This window comes from Phyllostomus hastatus, unplaced genomic scaffold (assembly GCF_019186645.2).
Source record: "Phyllostomus hastatus isolate PE091 unplaced genomic scaffold, TTU_PhHast_1.1 phas_contig_29, whole genome shotgun sequence".
NCBI lineage: Eukaryota > Metazoa > Chordata > Mammalia > Chiroptera > Phyllostomidae > Phyllostomus > Phyllostomus hastatus.
The window spans coordinates 26,574,287-26,599,023 of NW_025333835.1; the positions used below are offsets into that span (position 1 = coordinate 26,574,287).

The 24,737-nt window shown below is 35.8% G+C and overlaps 1 protein-coding gene across 1 annotated transcript in view; it reads left to right on the forward strand.

Moving 5' to 3' along the window:
* UCHL3 (ubiquitin C-terminal hydrolase L3) overlaps positions 1-22,681 on the forward strand; it is a 46,193-nt gene extending 23,512 nt beyond the window's left edge. The window contains exons 7-9 of the mRNA XM_045839130.1: positions 16,655-16,730; positions 21,799-21,857; positions 22,465-22,681. Of these exons, the coding sequence (XP_045695086.1) occupies positions 16,655-16,730; positions 21,799-21,857; positions 22,465-22,548 (219 nt within the window). The 3' untranslated portion in view covers positions 22,549-22,681. The remainder of the gene's footprint in view (positions 1-16,654; positions 16,731-21,798; positions 21,858-22,464) is intronic.
* Positions 22,682-24,737: the final 2,056 nt, after the last annotated feature.

Consider the following 24,737-nt stretch of genomic DNA (forward strand, 5'->3'; position numbering starts at 1 on the left):
GCAATGGAAATTGAAGTGTTTTTCATTTTTTTTCCAAGTATTATCATCATCTTAATTTTCACTGCTTTTGAAAGTCTGTTTGTTGTCTTAAAATGATGGCTACCATTTACTAAATGCATCTTATAGGGTAGACACTATGCTAAGCACTACATGTACCTTACTTTCATTTTCTCAATTCCTTAAAATAGGTATCACCTCATTTTAAAGATTAGAAACTGAAGTTACTAACATGTCTTGGAATACACAGCCAGCAAGTACTGCCCGTGCTCTTAAGGCAACAAAATGTATAGATAACATCAAAATTGCTAAAACAGACAAAAATAGAGTTGTTGAACATCAGAACCAATAATTCTAAACTTTTACTTTAGTCTTTCATTTCTACCTTGAACAAAAAACTAATTTAAAATTTTTGGTCTATAAGCAAAGTTATACAGATCTAGGAATGTAATGTAATTATGTAATGAATTACAAATGAATGTTCAGACTTACACTGAATACTTTGTTTTTTGCGGCCCTTAATATCTAAGCTAGCTCTTATTTAGTAGTTGATTTTTCCTTATTTTAAACATAAATCTTGCCCATAAACCAACTACAGTCATGTTATGTTATGTAGATTTTGGAAGCCAGTAATTATTTTAAGTATCTATCAGCTAATGATCCCTTTATGTCCATGAAATTACATGGTTATAATGATATTTTTCTTAATAACAGATTACCCATTTAAATGAGTAAATGTTTTGGCTATAAGCCTAAATATACTAACTTTAAATTTGCATTTTAGAACAATTTAGATTGAAGCTTTTATAATAAATCAAATAGTTGATTTACTTACTCATTTTTAGAGAAAGAGGGGAAGGGAGAGAGAAAGAGAAGGAGAGAACTATCAATGCGTGGTTGCGTCTAGTATGCCCCCGACCAAGGACCTGGCCTACAGCGCAGGCATGTGCCCTGACTGGGAATTGAACCAGCAACCCTTTGGTTCACAGGCTGGCACTCAGTCTGCTGAGTCACACATGCCTGGGCTTGAGCCAGGGCTTGATTTCTTAATAGAGAAGTACTTTTAGGCCCCCATTTTAAAAAGGTCTGTATGATTTCATTTTATCCTTTATAACATTTCTAATTCTTTGATTATTATTGGATAGTTTAATCTTTTCATTTTTTTATGCACACAGAGCCATGTCCACTAACTGAAGGAAAAGATAGGTGGCTTTTTAGACAGACACTCTCCCCCCATCTTTTAATTAAAGTCCAGCTCATTTATTTTTAGCTTTCATGGCATTTCTAATTTTTTATTATTGAAAGTTGAAAGAGCTGTTGACTCATTTTTATATATGCAAAGTGACATGCACATTAATGGTGAAGGAATAACAATTTTACCCTTTAGAACCCGAGTATTTTTTGTTTCTGAATTAATTATAAGTTTTAAAAATTGAAAGATTTGAATAGTGTTTGGGGAATACAGATAGAAATAGTAATAGATTTGCCTCTGGGAATCAGCAAAATTGGTTGGTGGTGGTTTTCTGTGTAATGAAAACGCTGAAATTGGAGCTTGTGGGTTCTGTCTCTGGCTTTGACAGTTCCTAGTTACACGGCTTGGGGCAGGTCATCCAAACCCTTGTGCTTCTTCGGGGGAAAAAAAAACCACTGTCATGATACTTACGGACTGTATCCCATCACTCACTCTCTGTTTTTAATTCTGAGAGGATGTAAGTCAGAATCAGAATGCTTCCAGATCTCTTAAAGTGGAATGTATGTACCTAATTCCTCCCCCCAAAATAATATATTAAATTTCTTAGAGCTCTTTCTGAAAAGCAAAACATTTAATCTTCTTTTGAAATTCCTAGGGTCTCTGAAAAGCCTATTCTGGGTTTCTCTGACCAAAATGAAGAGATAGGTTTATGTTACACGTACAGTGGTTCGTGTGAGGTCACAGTGTGCTGTTGCGATATCCAGACTCTAAGCAGAGGGGCACAGGTTCACTGTTAATGTCCTGGCAAAAGTTGATGTTGTTAGTAATTTTAATGAAGTATATAATTTTTAGCAAATTTGGATTTCTCTACTAGAACTGAAAAGCTGAGGAACTGAGTTCTTTACTCAGACTCTCTAGAAAGCAAACTCTTTATTGAGACTCTTCTAAAAGACTCAAGAATAAATAGTAGATATTTGATCTTTTCCAGTTAGTATGGAAAACAAAGTGGAAAACTGGATATTTAGTCTTAAGATTCAGCTCACAATTTAAATTTTTGTATTTGAAAACAAGGCTAACTTAGTTATTTAAGCAACTGCATTGACAGCTAATATAATATTAGGAAAATTTAAGAGTTGGTATGTTTGTTGGTATATTTAGGCACAGATTCCAAACAAAAGTCTAAAACTGTGAATAGAACAAGAACACTGATGAAGAAACTACCCAGTAATCCTGCTTCTACCCTGAGCACAAAGTAACGTGAGTAAATTTTAAGCTCGTGGGTAACCATTGCAAAACCAAAACCTGAACAGCACAACTCCTGACTAGATGGACTCAACTCCACATACTAAAGGCTTAGCAGAAGAGGAGGCATGCCCATTCTTAGGTACTATTTATCTCAGTCTCTGTGTTCCTACACAGTAAATGTGGTTTTTAACCAGATATAGGACAAAGAAGGAAACAAGAAAATTAATAATACGCTGTCACAAAAAAAACCACAACAGAATCTGACTCAGATGTGGTCAAGATGTTGGAACTCTCAGATGCAATTTAAAACAATAATTAACATGATAAAGATTCAGGTAGAAAAGGTAGATTGTGTATACCAGCACATGTGGAATATCAACAGAGAGTTGGAGATGATAAGAAAGAATCAAATGGAGCACTCGCAATTAAAAGCACAGTACGAGAAATGAAGAGTGCTTTAATTGGGTTCACCAGTAGACTCAATAAAGTTAAGGAAAGAATCAGTAAATGTGAAGATAAATCTTTAGGGATTTATTGGTATCTACAGCCATACCACCCTGTATGTGCTCCATCTCATCTATCTTGTAAACTAAGCAGTGTCAGGTCTGGTGAGTACTTGGATAGGAGAAATTTATCCAAACTGAATCACAAAAATTAAAGATTGTGGAGGGGAAAAAAACAACAAAAAACCCAGAGCATCTAAGAACAGTGGGGCAATTTCAAATGATTTAACAGATAAAAGTGGGATCCTAGAAGGCAAAGAGAGAGGTGGGGTTGAGGAGTGGGCATACTACAGAAGAAAATACAAGGTCTGTCCAGACGGTATCCAGCCATGTAATATGAAAAATAGAGACATTACTGAGGAAGATACAAGATACAAGAAACATTGTACATAGGACAATGATGCCTCAGGCCCCTTCAAAGTGGTCACCTTGGGATCTGACACCATTCTTCCAATTACCATCAGCTGCCCAGTTGTATTTTCCTGAATCTAATGGACAGTTTAAAATCTCTTCCCTTTCAAAGGTGATTTTGGTATTGGGAAAAGCCAGAAGTTGCAGGGCACCAAATCTGGGCTGTAAGGGGGCTGAGTCACCTGGGTGATTTGATGTTTCACTAAAAAACTCTGCATGAGACTTGATGTGTGAGCAGGCATGTTATCATGATGAAGCTGCCAATCACCAGTTGCCCATAGATGTGGCCTTTTCAATCATCCAAATAGTTTCTGTGGAGCAATGTTCAAATTTAACACAAAATATGATGCAGGTTCATTGCTGTATTTGCTCAGTCATTTTGAATGTGACGACCAAACAGTGTACATGGTCACTCAACGGTGTCTACTGCCACTACTGACTAGTATAGTGAAGTCGTTATTGTTCACACATGCTTATTCCAGTTCACTCTCCTTGGCTGCCAGGTTATATTGATGTCATTCAAACTGTTCTAGTTATATTAACAATAGCTGGACTTTTTCCAGATAGACCTCGTACATGAAGTGCTAATGGCCAAATACGTTGCCCAAAATAAAGACGTTCAACAGCTTCAAGAGTCTCAGACAATAGAAGGTGATATGAATACCCTTATTCTCCAAAGACATATACACACATATACGGTCTTCAAACTTCTGAAAACCAGATATATATATATCTATATATAATATTCAAGTCAGAGGAAAAAGGCATATCAGGCAGAGCAAAGATAAAAAATTACAGCAGATTTCTCATCAGAAGTTATGCAACATAGAAACAATGGGATGACATTTTTTTAGTGCTGAAAGAAATCAGTAGAACAAAAATATCTTAAACAAAATAAAGATCTCTGAGGGTAGTATAATTAGGAGAGAGGTGTTTAAAAAATTGGAAATGATGGAGATTTGCCTTATTTGAAAAGATAAACTATGGAAGCACATCCAGATGTTTGGTCAATGTGAGATAATATTTTTCATACTATGTTATTGCTTGTTGGTCTCATAAAATTTATACATTTGTATTTGAGTATTTTGGATCTAGTGTTATACACTAGAAACTTGTGGGAATTTGATGCTTCTATTAATAATCACACTTGAAGGCAATGTAGACAGCAGAAAATGTGGTACACGTCTCAAGGTCTTTTATCTCCTAAAAGTAGAATAGCACAGAGTACTTGTACATGTTGTGATAAAGCCTCATTTCTTCAGATACGCACATACCTGCACAAACTAGGGACAGGAGCTAAGGCTGTCCTGTTCACGGTAGTATACCAAGAATCTGGTATAAAGCCTGACACATAGCAGCTGCTAAGTAAATGCTGGAGATGAAGATAGAATTGGTTAAACGTTGGCAGAAAAAAAATAAGGAAATATAGATTTTGTAACAAACAAAAACAGAGAATTCATACCCAGCTCACTAGTACTACAACTTGTATCTATACAAAGAATGGAGATCACTAAATAGAACAACAAAGGTAAATAACGAATCATTTTGTTCTTTTTAAAATTGCCCTAGAAATATCTGACTTTCTAAATGAAAAATAGTAACCATGTACAGTAAATGTATAGTATATATAAAAATGTATGGTGATAGCACAAAAGGATGGGAGGAAGAAATTGGGATAATACTGCTGTAACATTCTTATACTACATATGAAGTGGTGTAGTATTTGAAGATACACTGTGACTAAAGATATAAATTCTTGGACAATTACTAAACAAGGTAAAAGGGAGTATAAACAAGACAGTAGTACAGATAAAATGGAATAAAAATAATTTAAATAGGCAGAAAAGGAACAAAGAACAGATGAAAAATAGAAAACTGGCAAGATATGATAGATTTTAATAAACCATATTAAAAATTAAAATTAATATAAAAGGTCTAAATATAAACATACAAATTGAGGGAAAGATGAATCACATTGGTAAAAAGCAAAACTCAGTTATATGCTGTCTATAAGAAAGTCACAGAAAGCTTAAAATTAAAAGAATGGAGTTAATTCTTTCTATCCATGAACACAGTATATGTTCCCACTTATTTGTATCTTCTTCAGTTAGCTTTTTCAGTATCATAATTTTCTGAGTACAGGTCTTTTACATCCTTGGTTAAATTTATTCCAAGATATTTTTTTTTGAGTAATTGTAAATGGGATTGTTTTCTTAGTTTGCCTTTCTGATAGTGTAGTATTTGTGTATGAAAATACAACTGATTTCTGGATGTTTATTTTATAACCTGCTACTTTACTGAATTCATTATCAGATCTAGAGTTTTTCAGTGGAACCTTTGGGTTTCTCTGTATGCAGTATCATATCATCTGCAAATAATAGTCTTACTTCTTCCTTTCCAAGGTGAATGCCTTTCGTATCTGCTTTTCTGATTGCTGTGGTTAGGACTTCCAGTCCTGTGTGTTGAATAAGAGTGATAAAAGTGGGCATCCCTGTCTTGCTCCTGATCTTAAGGGGAACACTCTTATAGTTTTTGCACATTGAGGATGATATTGGCTGAGTCATATATGGCCTTTATTACATTGGGGTATGTTCCCTCTATTCCCAGTTTACTGAGAGTTTTTATCATAAATGGGTGCTGGATTTTATCAAAAGCTTTTGCTGCATCTATTGATAAGATTATGTGGTTTTTATCCTTCATTTTGTTTATGTGGTATATCTTGTTCATTGATTTATGGGTATTATACCAACCTTGTATCCTTGGAAAAAATCCTACTTTGTCATGTTGTATCACCTTTTAATGTGTTGCTGGATCTAGTTTGCTAATATTTTGTTGAGGTTTTAGCATTTATATTCACCAGGGTTATTGCTTATTACAATGTCTATACTATCCAAAGCAGTTTACAGATTCAATGTAATTTCTATCAAGATACCAATGGCATATTTCATAGAACTAGAACAGATATTCCAAAACTTTATATGGAGCCACAAAAGACCTCGAATAGCCTCAGCAATCTTGAGAAAGAACAAAGTTTGAGGACTCACGCTACTGGATATATACTACAAGGCCATAGTAACCCAAACAGCGTGGTACTGGCATTAAAACAGATATATAGATCAGTAGAGACCCCAGAAATAAACCCATGCCTTTATAGTCAATTAATATTTGACAAAGCAGGCAACCACATACAATGGGGTAAAGATAGTCTATTCTACAAATGGTGATGGGAAAATTGGACAGATATGTGCAAAAAATGAAAATAGATCACCTTGCTACACCTTTCAGAAGAATCAACTTAAAATGGATTAAAGACTTAAATGTTAGACTCAAAACCATGAAAAGAAAATATAGGCAGTAAAATCTTGGACATTTCTTGTAGCAATATTTTTTTCTGATATAGCACTTTGGGCAACAGAAAAAAATAAACAAATTGGATTACATCAAACTGAAAAGTTTTTGCACAGCAAAGGAAATCATCAACAATATGAAAAGACCGTGTCCAGAATGGGAAAACGTATTTGTTAATGATACATTTGATAAGGGGTTAATACCCAAATTTATAAGGAACTTATGAAACTCAACACCAACAAAATAAATGATTCAATTAAGCAATAGGCAAAGGGTCTGAATAGACAGTTCTCCGAAGAAGACATTCAGATGGCCAATAGACATATGAAAGGATGCTCAACATCACTAATAATCAGAGAAATGCAAATTAAAACTACAATGAGATACCACCTCACATTGTCAAAATCACTATCATTAGTCAACAAACAACAAGTACTGTCAAGGTTGTAGAGAATAGAGAACCCTCATGCACTGTTGGGGGGAATGCAGATTGGTGTAGCCACAATGGAAAGCAATATGGAGTTACCTCAAAACCTTAAAAGTGGAACTGCTTTATGACCCAGCAATTCTACTTCTGGGAATATATTCAAAGAAACCTGAAACACTAACTCCAAAGAATATATGTACCCTATGTTCATTTTGTTATTTACAATAGGTAAGATTTGTAGCAGCCCAAGCATCCATATTGTGGAGGTGAGTGGATTAAAAAGCTGTGGTACATTTACACAATAGACTACTAACCAGCTGTGATAAAGAAGGAAATCTTATACCCTGACTGGGTTGCTCAGTTGGTTTAAGGTCTTGTGTACCAAAAGGTTGCAGATTCGATCCTCAATCAGGACACATAGGTTGAGAGTTCAATCACTGGTTGTGGTGCATACAGGAGGCAACCAATCGGTGCCTCTCTCTTTCTCTCTCTCTCTCTCTCTCTGTCTCTGTCTCTCTCCCTCTCCCTCTCCCTCTCTCCTTCCCCTCCCACACCCCACGCCCCCTTCTTGTCCCTCTTCCTCTCTAAAGTCAATAAAAACTTACCCTTGGGTGAAGATTTAAAAAAAGTAAAGGGGGAATTCTTAGCCTTTGCGACAGCATGGATGGACCTAGGCAGTTTTATGCTAAGCGAAAGAGCCAGTCAGAGAAAGACAAGTACCCTACGATTTTACATGTATATGGAATCTAATGAGCAAAATAAACCACAAAGTGGAGACAGACTCATGGATACAAAGAACAAATTGACAACTGTCAGAGGGGCGGGAGTTGGGGGCTGGGTGAGGAGGTTGAAGGGACTGAACAAAAAAATGACTCATGGACACAGACAACATTATGGTCACTGTCAGAGGGTGGGAGTGGGGGGAAGAAGAAGATGGTACGGGGGATGATGATGATGGAAGAAGACTTGTGTAGGGGTGGGGAACATGTAACACAAAATACAAATGATGTATTGTAGAATTGTACGTTTGAAACCTATGTAATTTTATTAACCAATGTTACCCTAATACAGTCAATAAAAAATTAATTGAAAAATAAAAGTGAAAGAATGGGGAAAGATGTATAATGCAAACACCAATCACAGAAGAAGCTGGAATAGCTGTATGAACATTGCATGAGGTAGACTTCAGAACAGGGAATATTGTCACTGATAAAGAAAGACAGTACATAAGGATAAATAGATCAGTCCACCAAGAAGACATCACATACATATAATAAGGTTTGTGTAGGCAGCTAAAATGCAGCCTCTAAATATGAGGCGAACACTTATAAAACCGAAGAGAGAGATGGACAAGTCCACAGTTAGAGTTGGAGATTTCAACACTCATCTCAGTAATTGGTAGAATAAATAAACACAGAAAATTTTAAGAACATCCAAAACCTAAACAACATTATCAAACAGCTTGGCACTATTAACATTTATGGAAAACTTCATTCAACAACAGCTAATTATTCTTATCAGGTATACATGGAATGTTTACCAAGATAAGGCATGTTCTAGATCAGAAAATAAACCTTAACAAATTTTTTAAAATTTTAAATCATACAAAGGGTGTTTTCTAACCATAATGAATTAAGTTAGAAATCAGTGACAGAAAAAAAAATCTGGGAAGTTTCCAAATATTTAAAAATTAAACAACACACTTCTAAATAGCTCATGGATCAAAGAGGAAGGCACAAAGGAAATTTGAAAATATTTGAGTTAGTGGAAAAATTTTAAAAATAAAAAATATTTAGGTTGTAGTTAAAGCAGGAATTAGAGAAATGAGACAGTTCTTGTAGTAGAAAAGAAAAAAGACCTCAGGTCACTACCTAAATTTTTAACCTTAAGGTAGTAAAAGAAGGTACAATAAGCCAAAAGCAAGCAGAAGAAAGAAATAATAAAGATGAAAGTGAAAATCAATGAAATTCATTATTGTAGTAGAGGTCCTAACCAATGCAGTAAGGCAAGAAAAGGAAGTAAGAGTCACATGGGTCAGAATGGAAGAAACAGCATGATTTTTTTTTTGTAGAAAACTGTTTATTAGAAAATGGGTGAAGGAAACTGTTAATGTCAAAATACAAAGACTGTTGGATATGTTCCAGGTGAAAGGACAGTAAAGAAACATGACAAGTAAATTCAACACCTGTTCCTAGATTAAGTCCTGAGGGAAAATGCTACGAAAGACATAATAGATCAATGTAAGAAAATTAAAGTGTGGATGGAAGATTAGACAAAAGAATTTTATCTATATAAAATTATCAAGGTGGTAAAAGTATTCTATCAATATAAAATTACAAAGGTGCTAACTACTGTTATGTAATAGAATTCCCTTATTCTTAGGAAATAATGAATAATAATTTAGGTAAAATTATTTTTTAAAAGTTTTTTTTTAAATATTTTATTTATTTATTTTTAGAGAGGGAAGGGAGGGAGATAGACACAGAGAGAGAGAAACATCAATGTGTGGTTGCTGGGGGTTATGGCCTGCAACCGAGGCATGTACCCTGGCTGGGAATCGAACCTGGGACACTTTGGTTCCCAGCCCGCGCTCATTCCACTGAGCTATGCCAGTCAAGGCAAAAGTTTTTAAACAGTTCTTTAAAAATGGCAAAAGAACAGGGCCATCATACTTGAAGTCGGAAACTGCTTCCCTCATAGTAATCCAGAGTGACAGTCGAGGCAGTGCCTGCTTCTAGAATGAACAGGGGTGCTATCTGCTTCCTGTAAGACCTTGGTGTCCCCAACTCAATGTTCCCCTCCTGCAGGGCAGCCTGCTGTGTGCGCAGCTGTCCACCTGGGCCTCCGCATCGCCTTCGTGTGAATGACACCTACGGGCTGGCCGCCCTGCCCACTCCTGTGCTATGAGGAAAGACCTTTCGCTTTGACCTAGGGATCTCCTGTCTCCCGCCAGCACCGTGAAAAAGTAACAGGCACACTTTCTAGATTCAAAGGATAAAACCAAATCCCAGACCTGATAGTCTGGTCCCTTGAACATGTCCTATTTGTTGCTATTTTCTGTTCCTTTTCTCACTCTGAATCTTCCCATCTTCCCAAGGAGTGTCTTTCCCATTTCACCGACCAAACCTGACACATTCTTTGGGTGGACACCTTTACTTCTACTTCTGCCTTAGTAACGTGTCCCTCTCCCGATTCTTAGGAAATTTTTTTTTCTGCACTACTCATTAGTCTCCTCTCCCTCCCATTCTTTCTTTACTTCAGTTCTTTTCCTCCTTAACCATGTTTCTTATTCTTTTCCTTCCATTTCTTCTATTTAAATGTAGTCAGATTGAATATGAAAAATATCTGATTAGACTGTATCTGTGAGAACAGGCGCTGTTATATACACCTTTGTTCCCATAAAGAGCCAAGCTTCGGATTCAGTTACGTATTTCTGATTGACTGATTCTATGCATCTTATGATGCGTAGATGAAGTGCTCACAAACGTGTTTTTTAGCTCCTCGTCACAATGACAGCTTTCTTTTAGCTGTCACCACATGGAGAGCTTTATCTACGTGTTGTTTACATAGACCAAAAGTACTAAGGATCATAGAATTTTTGGAGTTGAACAAATCTTAGAAATCATTCAGAGAAAACGTTTTCATTTTCTTAAGAAGAACGGGCCGTGGTTAATGAAATCCATTATTACTAAGGACTTACTGCTTCTTCTATTCTTAGTGCTTCTTATGGTTACAAGTGATTGTAATTTTTTCATACTGCTTTAAATCAATTTTTTAATTTCACATACTGGTATTATTTATGGAAGATGACCATTATAAAATTATTTGGATCAGCATAAATTAATTAATTATTGTAAGCATGTTTATTTCATGGAAATCTGTTGGGTCAGATTTGATTTTTGTGGTATGATAGTGTATGAAAGGGTGACTCTCAAAATATCTAATTTTAAGAGGATTACTGTTCCTCATTAGAATCTAGTCTAATAAATCAGTATTAAAATCTTCCTCTTGGCCACTTAGGCTGTACACCATAGTGACTGAGATCTCTGGGTTCTAGAGCCAGATTTCCTGTGTTTGAATCCCAGCCATGCCATGTGCTAGCAGTGTGCCCTCGTACATGCTAATTAACCTGTACATGCTCCGATTGCTCATTTGTAAGATGAGACTAGTTACAGTGCCTGTCTCATGGGTTATTGGGAGATTACATAAATTGATACACGTGAAATACTTAACAGAGTGCCTGGCACAAAATAAGTGAGATATATATATATATATATCTATATAGATATATATATATATATCTATATAGATATATAGATATATATAGATATATATACTGTTGTTTATTTTATTATTATTTTTAAAAAGATTTTATTTATTTATTTATTTATTAGAGAGGGGAAGGGAGGGAGAAAGAGAGAGAGAGTAACATCAATGTGTGGTTGCTTCTCATGTGGCCCCTACTGGGGACCTGGCCTGCAACCCAGGAATGTGCCCTGACTGGGAATCGAACCTGCAATGCTTTGGTTTGCAGCCCACACTCAGTCCACTGAGCTATGCCATCCAGGGCCTGTTGTTTATTTTTGAAAAGGCTAATAGGCTATGATTGTTTCCATTTAACTTGTCATCCCAAATAGGAGGATAGTTTATGCAATTCATCAGCTTAAGAGGATTTATTTCACTTCTTTTTATATTTTATTTAAAATGTTGGTTTTTCCCCCCTTGATGCTTATTAGAAGAAATTCTTTTTACCAGTGCTTATCACCATACAGTTTCCTTCTACACATCATCCGTAGTTTGTTTTGTGTGTGTTACATGTTTTATGTGTATTATTCCTTTTTTAAAAATTTTATATAATAATTCCATTTTGGTGGCATTTAAAATCAATTCCATGAGTCTGTGCTATGCAAATGAGGATATGTAAATATTTTAGATGTACACTTACAAAAGCTATGGCATATAACCTGATACCTTGGTTATATATTTCGACTTTACCCACTTTTAACCAATATTCATCTAGGGTTTTTTCTAGATTATGGTTGATTAAAAGTACTAGACCATATAAATACAAGTATGACCATACGTTGCTTTTAAGAATAAATGATCGCCCAGTAACGTGGTCTAAGTAAAATGTTCTCTTTTTTAATTATGTAGTCCTCCTCGCCATCCTCATCACAGCCTCATTCTAGCCACTGCAGAACGAAGGCCTCATCATTGTGTCACCATGCATCCCTGCCCTGGGGCAAACGTAGCCATGTAGACCCTGCAAAGGCTACCAGTCCATCTCTCCGTCTTCGTCGCTGGCGACCCTTCTTACGCCTACCATCTATGGGTCTCCATTCTGTTGTAAGTTTAGTCAATCTTCCATCTCTTCTTCCAGTGCAAAGGGCAGTCCATTTTTTCCTTAAACTTCTTCAGTTCTTCAGGGTGCTTTTCTCTTGTTTCACTCAACCATTAGCTTTTTCTCCTCCGATAAGATTGCAAGCATACCTCCATGCTTTGCGGTCTGGCTTGACTGTCACCAGCGCCTGGTGAGCATCCATCTTTCCACTCCATAGCCTGCCAACATAAGAATGCCTGCCTTTTGATGAGTACTGATCGACATTCATGATAATGTTTAAGTTCCTGTCTGTTGTTAAAGTGAGTATGTATTCTCTTACCCTTCATCTTTCCAATTTCATTTAGTTGACTCCGGTCAACAAATGCTATGTACCTTCTGAGTTCTTCACCATCTCTTACTTTTTTTTTTCATGTTTCTGAACATGACTTTAGTCTCTTGTCATGCTCTGGGTGCTTTACTTACTCTGTCCTTAATCTAACCCTTCATGGTGCAGGGTGCTTCATCTCAGCTGTTTTATTCCGTGAGGTGGCTCAGGTACTCGGTTTAATCTTGGTCCAGTCTTCCCTGCCTATTCAGTTTCTAAGCATCTTTCCGAGTAGGAGGTGAAGACTTTTTCCTTGTGGACTGATCTAGGCTTCCCGCAAATTTTATGATTTCTCCTTCTTAGGTAGAGAATGTTAGCAAACTATTACAGAGTATATATGTTCTTGTAACCTTGCTAATTTTCTTAAATATTTAGGTTAATGATGGAATTCTAATAATTTTTATAACTGAAATAAACTGCAGGATTCGGCAACTATAGCTCTTGTCTTTCTGATATTTGCGACTCTTAGTGGCAATGACTGTGTATCGGTAGAGCCTGCCTGTTTGTTATATCAGAAAGATCTGGTGTGTGCCATATGTTTATAAGATACTTGACACTTCCATAAGTCATCATGACTTGTGCAGCCAGCGGAAGTCTGATCGCAAATACATTTTAATGCTTAAAAAAAAAGTTGGTGTCAAACATTCTTTCCTCCCCTTATTTACTCTTCTAGAGCTATACTCAAATTATGAAGTGGAGTCTTGGCACCTTTCCGTAAACATCTGCTTCCACCGAATACCAGTATGGTCATCCAAAAAGACTTGCATTTGTGCCGAGTATCAGCAAACCGGTGTCTCTCTATTCCATTATCCTCATTGGGTCACAGTGTGCATTTGTCCTGTTTGTTCATTTATCATTTGATATTTGTTGCTTCCTTGCTGTGCCAGTTTGTACAGTAGGAGATATAAGGTGAATTAAATGATCCGAGTAAAACCCTAATTTTGTAAATTCTGCTTGGGCACAGTTGATTCTAAATATGTGTAAATACCTTTGTACTTAAAATATTCTAATTATGAATGGACATGTCATAAAATTGTTTTTTTCAGGTTTATATATTTTTATGTAATACTGATCTTTGCTCCATATTAATTCCATTGCTCTGTAGTTCCATAAATATTCATAGTCTAGTGGTTAAGAACATGGATTCTAGAATGACACTGCCTGGGTTTGAACCCAAATTCCATCATTTACAAGCTTTGTGATCTAGAGCATGTTACTTTATGCTTCTGTGCCTCAGTATTCTTGAGAATAAAATGGGTATAATTATATTACCTACCTTTGTATGACAGTTAATTGGTGAGTACATATAAAGTACTTAGAACAGTGCCTGGTATATATTAAGTACCATATAATTATAGATTAAATTTATACTTTTTTAAAATTTGAAATTTCTATGTAATATTTAACTTCTACTTAATTGGTATGTTATATTACTTTTTAATTCTTTGAGATAAGTGTTTTATTCTAAATTAGGGAACTTTACAAAAAATAATATATATAAATGTAAGCAAAAATTATCCAATTTACAGCTTCCAGTTTTTGCCTTGTTATTTAGTCATTGGTCATTTTTTGAAATTAAGAACTTATTGGAATTTGCTTTTTATTTACTTATGTTTGGATGTTGAATACTTTTTAAGCAATGGGTAATTTCAGGTTTTTAAGCAATGGATAATTGCGTATTTCAGATTTTCAGACCAATTAAAGTAGACCAAAACAAAAGGCTCAGACCAGGTACTGACCCAATTTTGAGTAGCTAGATTTAGTGATTTCTTACATTTGCAATAATGCAGTATTAATATTGGAACAATACAGAATGTTTAGTAGCACTTAACAGTCTACAAATTACTTTAATACATTTCATTTAAACCTAAAACAAATAAGAAAACCAGTGTTCCCAGGGATTGGGTACACATTCAGGTCTCTGACTCCAATTATATACTTTTATCTGTAGTATACCTATATTATATTTACTGACAAAATATGAAAAATGGAAGCTATAGGATGTATTATTCTTAAGAGGAGATGGTGTTAAAATAATTTAATTTTTTAAAAATATAATAGCTCAAAAGATTTAAAATACTTGCTATTCTGTTAGAGATTATGTCTTACAATGAGATAACAAGACTCTTTCCTAGTTGGTTAAAGTATTCTTTCTAGCATTTTTAAATAGAATTGAATTTATAGTTTATAGAATGGCCTAGGTTTAGCCTTGAAAAATTGGATTTGCTTCTGGTTGTTGGTAAAATGAGGGTATCGGACTGAGTGATCACTGGTATATTTGATTCTCTGGTCAGGAAAGTAAGGGAACTCATTATCACCATCTTTAATTACTTGAAGAAATATCATGTTCAGGAGCTATTAGACTTTTTATAAAATGATGGAAAAAACTGGGAAACATATTTCAGTCTCAGTATGAAGTATAACTAACAAAACCATCCAAGATGGACTGGCTTATCTCAAAACCTAGTGACAGCACCCAGTCGCTGGAGGGGCTGTCAGAAGTGTAGAGGCTTTGGGAGAGAGGAGTCTAACAGTAGTAAAACCAGGTAACTTCGATTCCTGCCAGCTGCATAATCCTTTAGTTATGGATTGAAGTTAGAAAGAGCTAGTTTGCCGCCATTTTTTTGTGTGTGGTGCACTCATTCATAAACTTGAGGGAAATAATTTCGGAAGCGTAGACTAAGATTACATAAGTCACTTTATCTGTATATGTTTTAAAAGCATTTAGTAAATCCAAGATAACTATGTTTTTTCTGGCCCTTTCAATTTCTGCATCTGAAAACTTCATGTTAACTTAAAATTTTGTAATAATTACTAAAGGGTAAAAAAGTATGCATTTTAGAGTTATGTAAGGGGCTATTGTGTTACAGGATGTTAAGTAAGATGAGATATAATTTGATTTGTGCCTGTTTAAAACTTTTGCCCCTAAAATTTGTACTTGCATTTAACTCTTGCATTAAATAAATTGTGTTTCATTTCAAACCATTAAGATTTGATTTATAGCTAACACATACCTATGTTAACTGTATAGTTACTGCATATTATAGACAGTGTCAGGGCATCATGAACTGACTTTGCAGAAGTTGAATGTTTAACAGAGGTACCAGATGCTGCTCATGCAGGTTGATTTGGTAAGCAATGAAAACCTTGGTATAGTTTTCATTTCAAATAGTTGACTAAGAAAGCAAGAGAAGAATCACAGGCTATAGTTAATTGTATTTTAATTTGTTCTTATTCTTACTTTTCCCCTTTAATCTATTGGGGTATGTTCCTGCATCTATTCATTTTTTTTAAAAAGGTCCATTTTAGGACGTTTGAATTTAGGATGAATAAAGATACTTATTTTACTCAAAAGATGAGATTATCAAGGCGAAGTCAATGAGAGGAGAATTCCCTGTCTTGATGTCTTAAGAATTGAAAAGTTTTTTATTTTTAACTCTGTTTATGCTATTATTAAGTTTAAAAGACTTTATTTTTTCAAGTTTCAAAAATTAGACATGCATTCATTTCATTCAGGAAATCTACATTGTACATCTACTATATACCAGGCATTGTGCTAAGCACAGGGGCTTTGAAGGTGAACAGAACTGTAGGCTTTTAGATTATTGAGATTAAGAAAGATATGCTTGTAGTCAGCATTTCTCTGGTTGATGGGTGAGCACATTGTTATAAATGTAAACGTATTTACTCGTCCATCAAAGGTTAAGTCTTGAATTATTTTGGATAAACGTTCTCTGTGTCATTTGATAGTATTTATATGTGTTTACATGTACTTGACTGATTTGTCTACTAACATATATAATATGTATTTTTCCTCCTGTTCCAGGCACCAAGTATAGATGAAAAAGTAGATCTTCATTTTATTGCATTAGTTCACGTAGATGGGCATCTCTATGAATTAGGTAAGAACTTTTAAAATTAAATTCTGGGGAGGGAAATTGGACATGGAAAAGTGTGTGTTTATGATTAACAGTACTGTTGATATTTGTTGTGTTTAAATTTATTGATGGCATAATGAGAAGTTTTTCTTTTAAGACTTTCCAGAAAATAATAAATGTTTTGTTGATGTTCAAGCACTTAGACTTCAAGAGTGTTTGCGTACCACCTCTGCATTTTAGCAGAGCGGTCAAGTGCAGACCACTACAGGGAGCTCCTGTATATCAGCTAGTTCAGCAGTCTGTACTAAATTATTGAGGTGGTTATCACTGACATCTTCATGAGCCATCTTGATTCTGAAACTAGTCTTAACACATAATGTCATGTTCATGACTAGTTTTCGTATTTGGTAATGAGTACCACTGGTGTTTAGGCCTTTGTACTGTCCCTCTGCACTACATCTGAGTTTTTAAAAAAGACTGTGCGAGTCTGTGTTTCCCGGCAATACCTTCTTAAGGCGTATGGCAAAGTACCGTGATTAATTACTTAGTATTTTGTTCCATAACTGCATTTAGTTTTTACAATTTTAACTGTAGGTAGACTATTTCGGGGACTGTTTGGAGGAAATCCTCATAATTGTAACTGTTTCATCGAGACAGAGAACTTCTTAAGATTCCTTCATAATTGAGATATAGTAGTATAGTACTCATGAGTCCTTCTTGTCCTTCTCCTTGAGACCTTCTTGGGTTTAAAAAAGGCCAAATAAAGAAACAGAAAAGTGAAGTCCTTTTCATTATTACCTTGCCCCTTTTATTTACCTTAATTTAAAGACAAAATGCTTTTTAAATGAAAAATTTCTTTATTATAGTTTTCATTCAACACTTTTTTGGTATTAGTTTCAGGTATACAGCATATCAGATAGACATTCGTAGAGGTTAAAGACAAAGAGTGTTGAAAGGCCTCAGCCCTGGCTGGTGTAGCTCATTGGATTGAGTGCGGGCTGCAAACCAAAGGGTTGCCAGTTTGATTCCCAGTCAGGGCACAGGCCTGGGTTGCGGGCCAGGTCCACAGTGGGGGCCACGTGAGGCAAGCACACACTGATGTTTCTCTTCCTCTCTTTCTCCCTCCCTTCCCCTGTCTCTAAAAATAAATAAATAAAATTTCGGGGGAAAAAAAAGAAAGAAAGAAAAGACTCACTGCAACTAATAAATGTGGTCTGTAAAATGGATTTTATATGTTTGGAATATGGCAATAAAATCATATACTTTATTAAAAAGAAATGGCTTTGTTAAAGGAGGCAAAGAAATACCATAGTATATATTTTAAAGATTTTTATTTATTTATTTTTATAGAGAGGGGAAGAGAGAGAGAAAGAGGGGGAGAAAAGCATCAGTGTGTGGTTGCCTCATGCATGCCCCGTACTGGGGACCTGGCCTGCAACCCAGGAATGTGCCCTGACTGGAAATAGAACCCGTGACCCTTTGGTTTGCAGGCTGGCATTCAACCCACTGGGGCACAGCAGTCAGTGAAATACCGTAATATTTATAAAAATGTGTACCTTGAAGGTTGTCTTCTATAGTAGAATGATTTGAGTAAGATTCAAAGTAAAACGAAATGAAATTGTTATGGGAGTATATAACAGACCTGCTGAGCATTTTGGAAGATAATGCTTTGGTAATTCAGTCTATAAAATTTCTATAGAGAGACGATATAATAGTGATTGGGGATTTCAGTTATGTGACTGATTGCTGGAAACTTCATTTTCATTCTGAATTTTGAATGATAAAGAACAACTAGTAGAAATGGGAATAAAGAGAGTGCTGAGACTTACCAGACACATTCCATTGACTTCAAAGAAGTAGATTTAGAAAAGGCCAGAGAAACAATAGACATGATCGCTAACCAGGGACTAAAAAGCAATCATGACTTTCAGGCTGAGAGACTTAGTAATAGAACAGACTATAACATTGAAAAGATATTTAGGGGGGAAAAATCTCTGATCATTTCAATGGGAAGAGGCTAGTTGTTTAAAAAACTCAGTTTGACTGGTTAGCTAGCATTAGAGGGAAGACATATCAAGCGTAAGCTACATAGGAAGAATGGTCCTCTTTTGTCACATACCAAGATGAACACAAAAGGATTTTAAAGTTGATTTGAAATAAGAAATAAGAGCATCAGAAAAGAAAGGCAGAACTACTGAGATCTAGTTTGGTTTAGCTGTTCTTTAACAAGAAGAATGATCAGTACGACTGATAGAGAACTAGAGCCCTTTGTGGATTACGATCTTCAAATGAGTTTAAAGAACTTCAGAGTTCCAAAGAATAGTCATAATCTTTGAGATGTCAGAGAGAACAGGGATATGTACAAGACAAATGAAGACGGGCAATTTCAGGGGAAATTGACAGTAACCGTAATGTGGATTCCTAATAAATTCAAAAGGAGTATTGGAGCAAGAGGGGTATATAACAGAGGAGGTAAGAATAGTCAATGGGGTAAAGGCAGTCTGTTTAATAAATGGTGTTGGAAAAACTGGACAGATGCATGCAAGAAAAATGAAACTAGACCACTTTCTTACACCATATACAAAAATAAACTCAAAATGGATTAAAGAATTAAATGTAAGATTTGAAAGCATAGAATTCATAGAAGAAAACTTAGGTAGCATGCTCTTCAACATTGCTCTTTGTAAATTTTTTTTTAAACATCTCATCGGGCAAGGGAAACAAAAGAAAAAATAAAATGGCACTACATCAAACTGAAAAGTTACTGCACAACAAAGGAAACCATCAACAAGATGAAAAAGCAACCAAATGGAAGGTATTTGCTAAGGATACATCCAATAAGGGGTTAATTTCTAAAATAAACAGAGAACATTTGCAGCTCAAAACAGAAACAAGCAATTAAAAAATGGACAGAGGGCCTGAATCTCTTCAAAGAGGACACACAGATGGCCAACAGACATATGAAAAGATGCTCAACATCACTAGTCATCAGAGAGATGCAAATTAAAACTACAAGGAGATATTATCTCACTCCTGTCAGATTGACTATCATCAATAAGTCAACAAACAAGTGTTGGTGAGGATGTGGAGAAAAGGGAACCCTCATGTCCTGCTGGTGGGATTATATATGGACAACAGTATAGAGGTTCCTCAAAAAATAGGACCACCTTATGAACCAGCAATTCCACGTCTGGGTATTTATCCTAAGAAATCCAAAACACAAATTTGAAAAGATACATGCATCTTTATGTTCATTGCAGTGTTATTTACAATAGCCAAGATATGGAAACAGCCAAATTGTTTGTCAACATACAATTGGTCAAAGAAGATGTAGCCCTGGTCAGGTGACTCAGTTGGTCGGAGCATCTTCCCATGCAACAAAAGGTTGTGGATTTGATTCCCAGCCAGGACACACACTTAGGTTGTGGGTTTGATCCCTGGGAGGCAATCAATCCATGCTTCTCACATCCATGTTTCTCTCTCTCTCTCTCAAAAATCAATAAACATGTCCTTGAGTGAGGATTATTTATAAATAGATAAATAAGAAAGAAAGTTGTGGTATACAGTGAAATATTACTTGGCCATAAAAAGGAAAGAGATTTTACCATTTGCGACAACATGGATGGACCTACAGGGTATTATGTTAAGTTCAATAAGTAAGACAGAGAAAGATACCATATAATTTCACTTGTTTGTAGAATCTAAAAAAAACAAAATGAAAAATAAGTGAGAAACAGACTCATGCTTACAGAGAACATACTGATGGTTGCCAGGATGGAGGGGCATCAGGGGGCTGGGTGTAGGAGATGAAGGGGTTAAGGAGTACGAATTAGCAGTTACGAAATAGTTACAGAGAAAATACAGCAAAGGGAATATAGTCAGTACTATTGTAATAACTGTGTGTGGTGCTAGGTGGGCACGGAAAATATTGAGGGAACACTTGGTAAAGTGTGTCACTGTCTAACCATTGGCTGTACACCTGAAACTAATAATATTGAGCATCAACATAATTGAAAACATAAAAATACTTTTTATAAAAGATTAAAGGAATCAAAATGAAAAAAGGAAATAGTGACTAAGAGAACAGTATATGGTTTTTAATAAAAAAAATCATTTCTAAGTAACCTTATTTTTCATTTGTTTGGTTAATTTTCACCTGTATTTTTCTTTAAATGTAGTATCTATTGGTCCAAGTCTATTACTACATATACCTATTGACTCAAAACATTTTATTTATTATATTCAGAAGCCATGGAGTTATAGAAGAGATTGTGTTTTGTGAATTGTACTTGAAGTACCACTTATAAGTAACTGAGATTATAAAATTGGATACACAGGGTGGGGCAAAAGTGAGTTTACAGTTGTGTGAGTATGTGAATACAGGGTTTATTCTTGTATTATTATTTGTTAATTATTGTAATATTTTCCACACAAACAACTGTAAACCTTCTTTTCTCCCACTGTGTATGGAGTATCCGTTAGTTACTTTGGGTAGCATGAATTTATATAATACATTCTGGACTTTTTTTTTAAATTTTGAAAAAAGTACTAGCTTAGTCAAGGTGATTATAATTGTGGTTAATTATTTTTGATTGTCAGTAAAGAAATCCTGTTTACTCACATTTTTGTCCTGTACAACTCCCTTGGTGGAGCACAGTTCGTAGTGGTAACATATAAACCCCTGAGGGCTCCCTCTCATTGATGTGAGCATGTCAGTCTTGCTTGGAAACCTTCTACTTTCACTTTTAAAGTGAAGAAAGAATTTTTTTTAAGGTAAAAACTGGGATTGTAACTTTATAAGAATCTGACTTACTAATTTTTGCGTATTCTTTTTAGGAAGTTAAAACCAATATGTATTTCTAATAAATTGTGTTTATGAAGATAATTTAGGCTTTTAAACATGGAATCAAGGTTCTAGTGACTTTAAATGTTAAAAAAATATTCATAGGTAGCACATTTAAAATATTTGGTTTAGGATGTATTATTGTAAACATCATTTAACCTTTGCCTCACTGTGCGGAGAGGAGAGTGGAAGTTGAAAGTGCATTATCCTGTCCAAGCAGCTACACATTCCGCTGTCTATGTTTTGCAGATGGACGGAAACCATTTCCGATTAACCATGGCGAAACTAGTGATGAAACGTTATTAGAGGTAACAATAAACCTTGTTGGCCCACTTTAAGTGTTACTAATGTTCTTGTTATTTTTGAAACATCCCTAAAGATCACTTGTATAATATTTTATCTGTATCTGGACACTTCCTTGTCCTTGCTCTCTTGAAAAAAATCCAAAAAGAAAAATTTGAACTAGTGTTAACCTACATGAAAAAAAAAGTTTTCAAAGCTCTTTGTGTGAACAAGTACCAAATTAGAAAAAGGGAAGAATAGTTTTGAAAGACTTGCACATCGTAGTCTGTATTTCATTAAATCCAAGATACCATCATTTGTATCTTGATGCTGATTTCAGAGATTTTTAAATTTATTACCAAGTTGTGTGGCTTAGAATCAATGAAATATGTAATTGTCGGTTTAACAATTTCTTAAAAACATTTTAAGAAAAAATACCAACTCTATCTTATACCTTTACACTAAGCTAATTAGTCCACCAGCCATTGTTTTTCTGGTGTGCTCTGAGTCATGTTTCATTTGGAGAAAGAAATCTGAAGTGTAACATTAGTATGAATTAGGAAAATATGAAGCACCATTTGGAAGTAAAACACATGTTTATAAACTGAAAAATTATACATTTTCCCCCCATAGGATGCCATAGAAGTTTGCAAGAAGTTTATGGAACGTGACCCTGACGAATTGAGATTCAATGCAATTGCTCTTTCTGCTGCATAGTTGGTCAGCAATGGAAACACCAGATACTGTATTATTTGCAACAAAAATTCAATTTCTGCTGCCATACCCTAACTCTAATTTTTGATATTTTCATTAACTTGACTGATTAAAGTTCATGTGATTAAACTTTGAATTAATCTGTGTTTTTTTATTACTTTTGTTCCAAATTAAAGCTGCATTTCTTGTCTTCCCTTTCTTTCTTGTGGAGGATTTACCTTGTTTTATGACTAGCAGTAGCTTTCTTATTCTCTATAAAATTTCACGTTATGTTTTGTATGGGGACACAGACACAATTCCATCTGCATAGTATGTATATATCATGTATGGTAACATTTATTTAGGAAACATTTGTTGAGCATCTACTTGTAATGAGCTGGATGCTGTCCTAAGTGCTGGAGTTACAGCTAGGAACAGTATCAACAAGTTCCAGAATCTTGGGGCTTGTGTTTTTGTGATAAGAAACAGATAAGCACATTAATAAGATACATGTCAATAATAGATGCTACACAGAAAATTAAAGTTGGAATTGTATTAGACAGTGACTGAGTGTATACTTTAGATTTTGTGGTCAGGGAAGTCTTCTGTGAGGAGGTACCTTGGAAGCTGAGCTCTGAACAGCAAAAAGTAGCCAGTAATAGAAACGTGGTGGGGAAGGGGAGAGGGAATAATTAATGCCTAGTCCTGGGAGTGAGACCGTCTCACTGTGTGGTAACACCAGAGAGAAGGTTCCTACGGCCAGAGCCTGGAAAGCAATGGAGAAAGGAGTAAGAGACGAGGTCGGAGAGGTGGGGCTTCTGACACAGGAAGGCAGGGAAAGCATTTGGATGTATCTCAGCTGTGATCGTGGACCTTTGGGGGGGTTTTAAGTGAGAGAGTGACCTGGTTCAGTTTATAATTTTCGGTGATCACTGACTGCTCTGCGGATAACAAATTGGGGAGGGGGCAGGGGTAGAGGTCGAGAGACATGTGAGGAGCCCACTGCATTTGTTCAGGGAGAGATGGTGATGGCCAGGCCTTAAAAGTACAGTCGTTCCCCCTTATCTGGGGTTTTGCATTCCACGGTTTCAGTTACCCGTGGTCAAGCACAGTCTGAAATTATTAAATGGAAAATTCCAGTAGTAACTCATAAGTTGTGCACCATTATGAGTAGCGTGATGAAACCTCGCACTGCCCAGCTCCATCCTGCCTGAGATGTGAATCATCTCTTCGTCCACGGTACCCACGCTGTTTACACCCTGCCTATTACACTCAGATCCTGTCTCAGCAGCAGATCCACTGTCATGGCATCTCAGCGTTTGTGTTCAAAGGCAAGGGTAGCGATGCTGGCAGTTTGGATGAGCCAAAACGAATCCCGCAAAGTGCTCTCTCTGAGTGAAAGGTGTGTACGTAGAGGGAAAAACAGTATGTATAGGGTTGGTACGATGCACAGTTTCAGGCATTCCCCTGGGGTCTTGGGATATATGCCCCATGGATAAGGGGACAATAATGTAGTAGTAGTTTAGATAGAGGCCTGCGAGTGAATTGGGGTGTATGTTGAAGAAGGAGGGGCTTCAGCTGAGTCCTAAAGTCCAGGTGGAAGGCAGTGGAACGGTGGCAGGGTATTTATAGAGCTGGGTCAAAACAGGGTCGGCGTGATGGCCATGTCCTATAACTTTCCGGGGAGAGCGTAGGCTACACAGGTGTGTACACTTGTGAAATACACATTGAATCGTTTATTGAAAATCTGATAAAATTGAGTGTGACTGTTTATACAAGATTCACTGAGTTAATAGTAGATTCCTGAGGCAGTAACATGAGCTAAGTGGTATTTTAGGAACAGTCATAGGGCAGTGGCTTGCAGAATGGATTAGATCTTTGTTATACAAAGTACAGTTACCTCAGTATTACTTGGGAGCTTGTGAGAAGTGAAGAATCTCAGACCCCACCTTAGACCTACTAAATGAGGCCTGCATTTTCAATAAATTTCAGAGTGAATCACATGCATGTTAAGTTTGGGACTATAATGAGAAGATCACTTTGGAAGACATTTAAATTCAGCACCTTTCGATGGTGAAGAGGGCTTAAAGGAAGCAATGGATACAAGAGGGATGGAGAAATATTTTGAAACAGTGTAATAAACTAGTTGATGCCTTGTGGTGCCAGTTAACAAGCTAGTGTTATTTCATTACCTTGTTAGCATCTTGTATTTA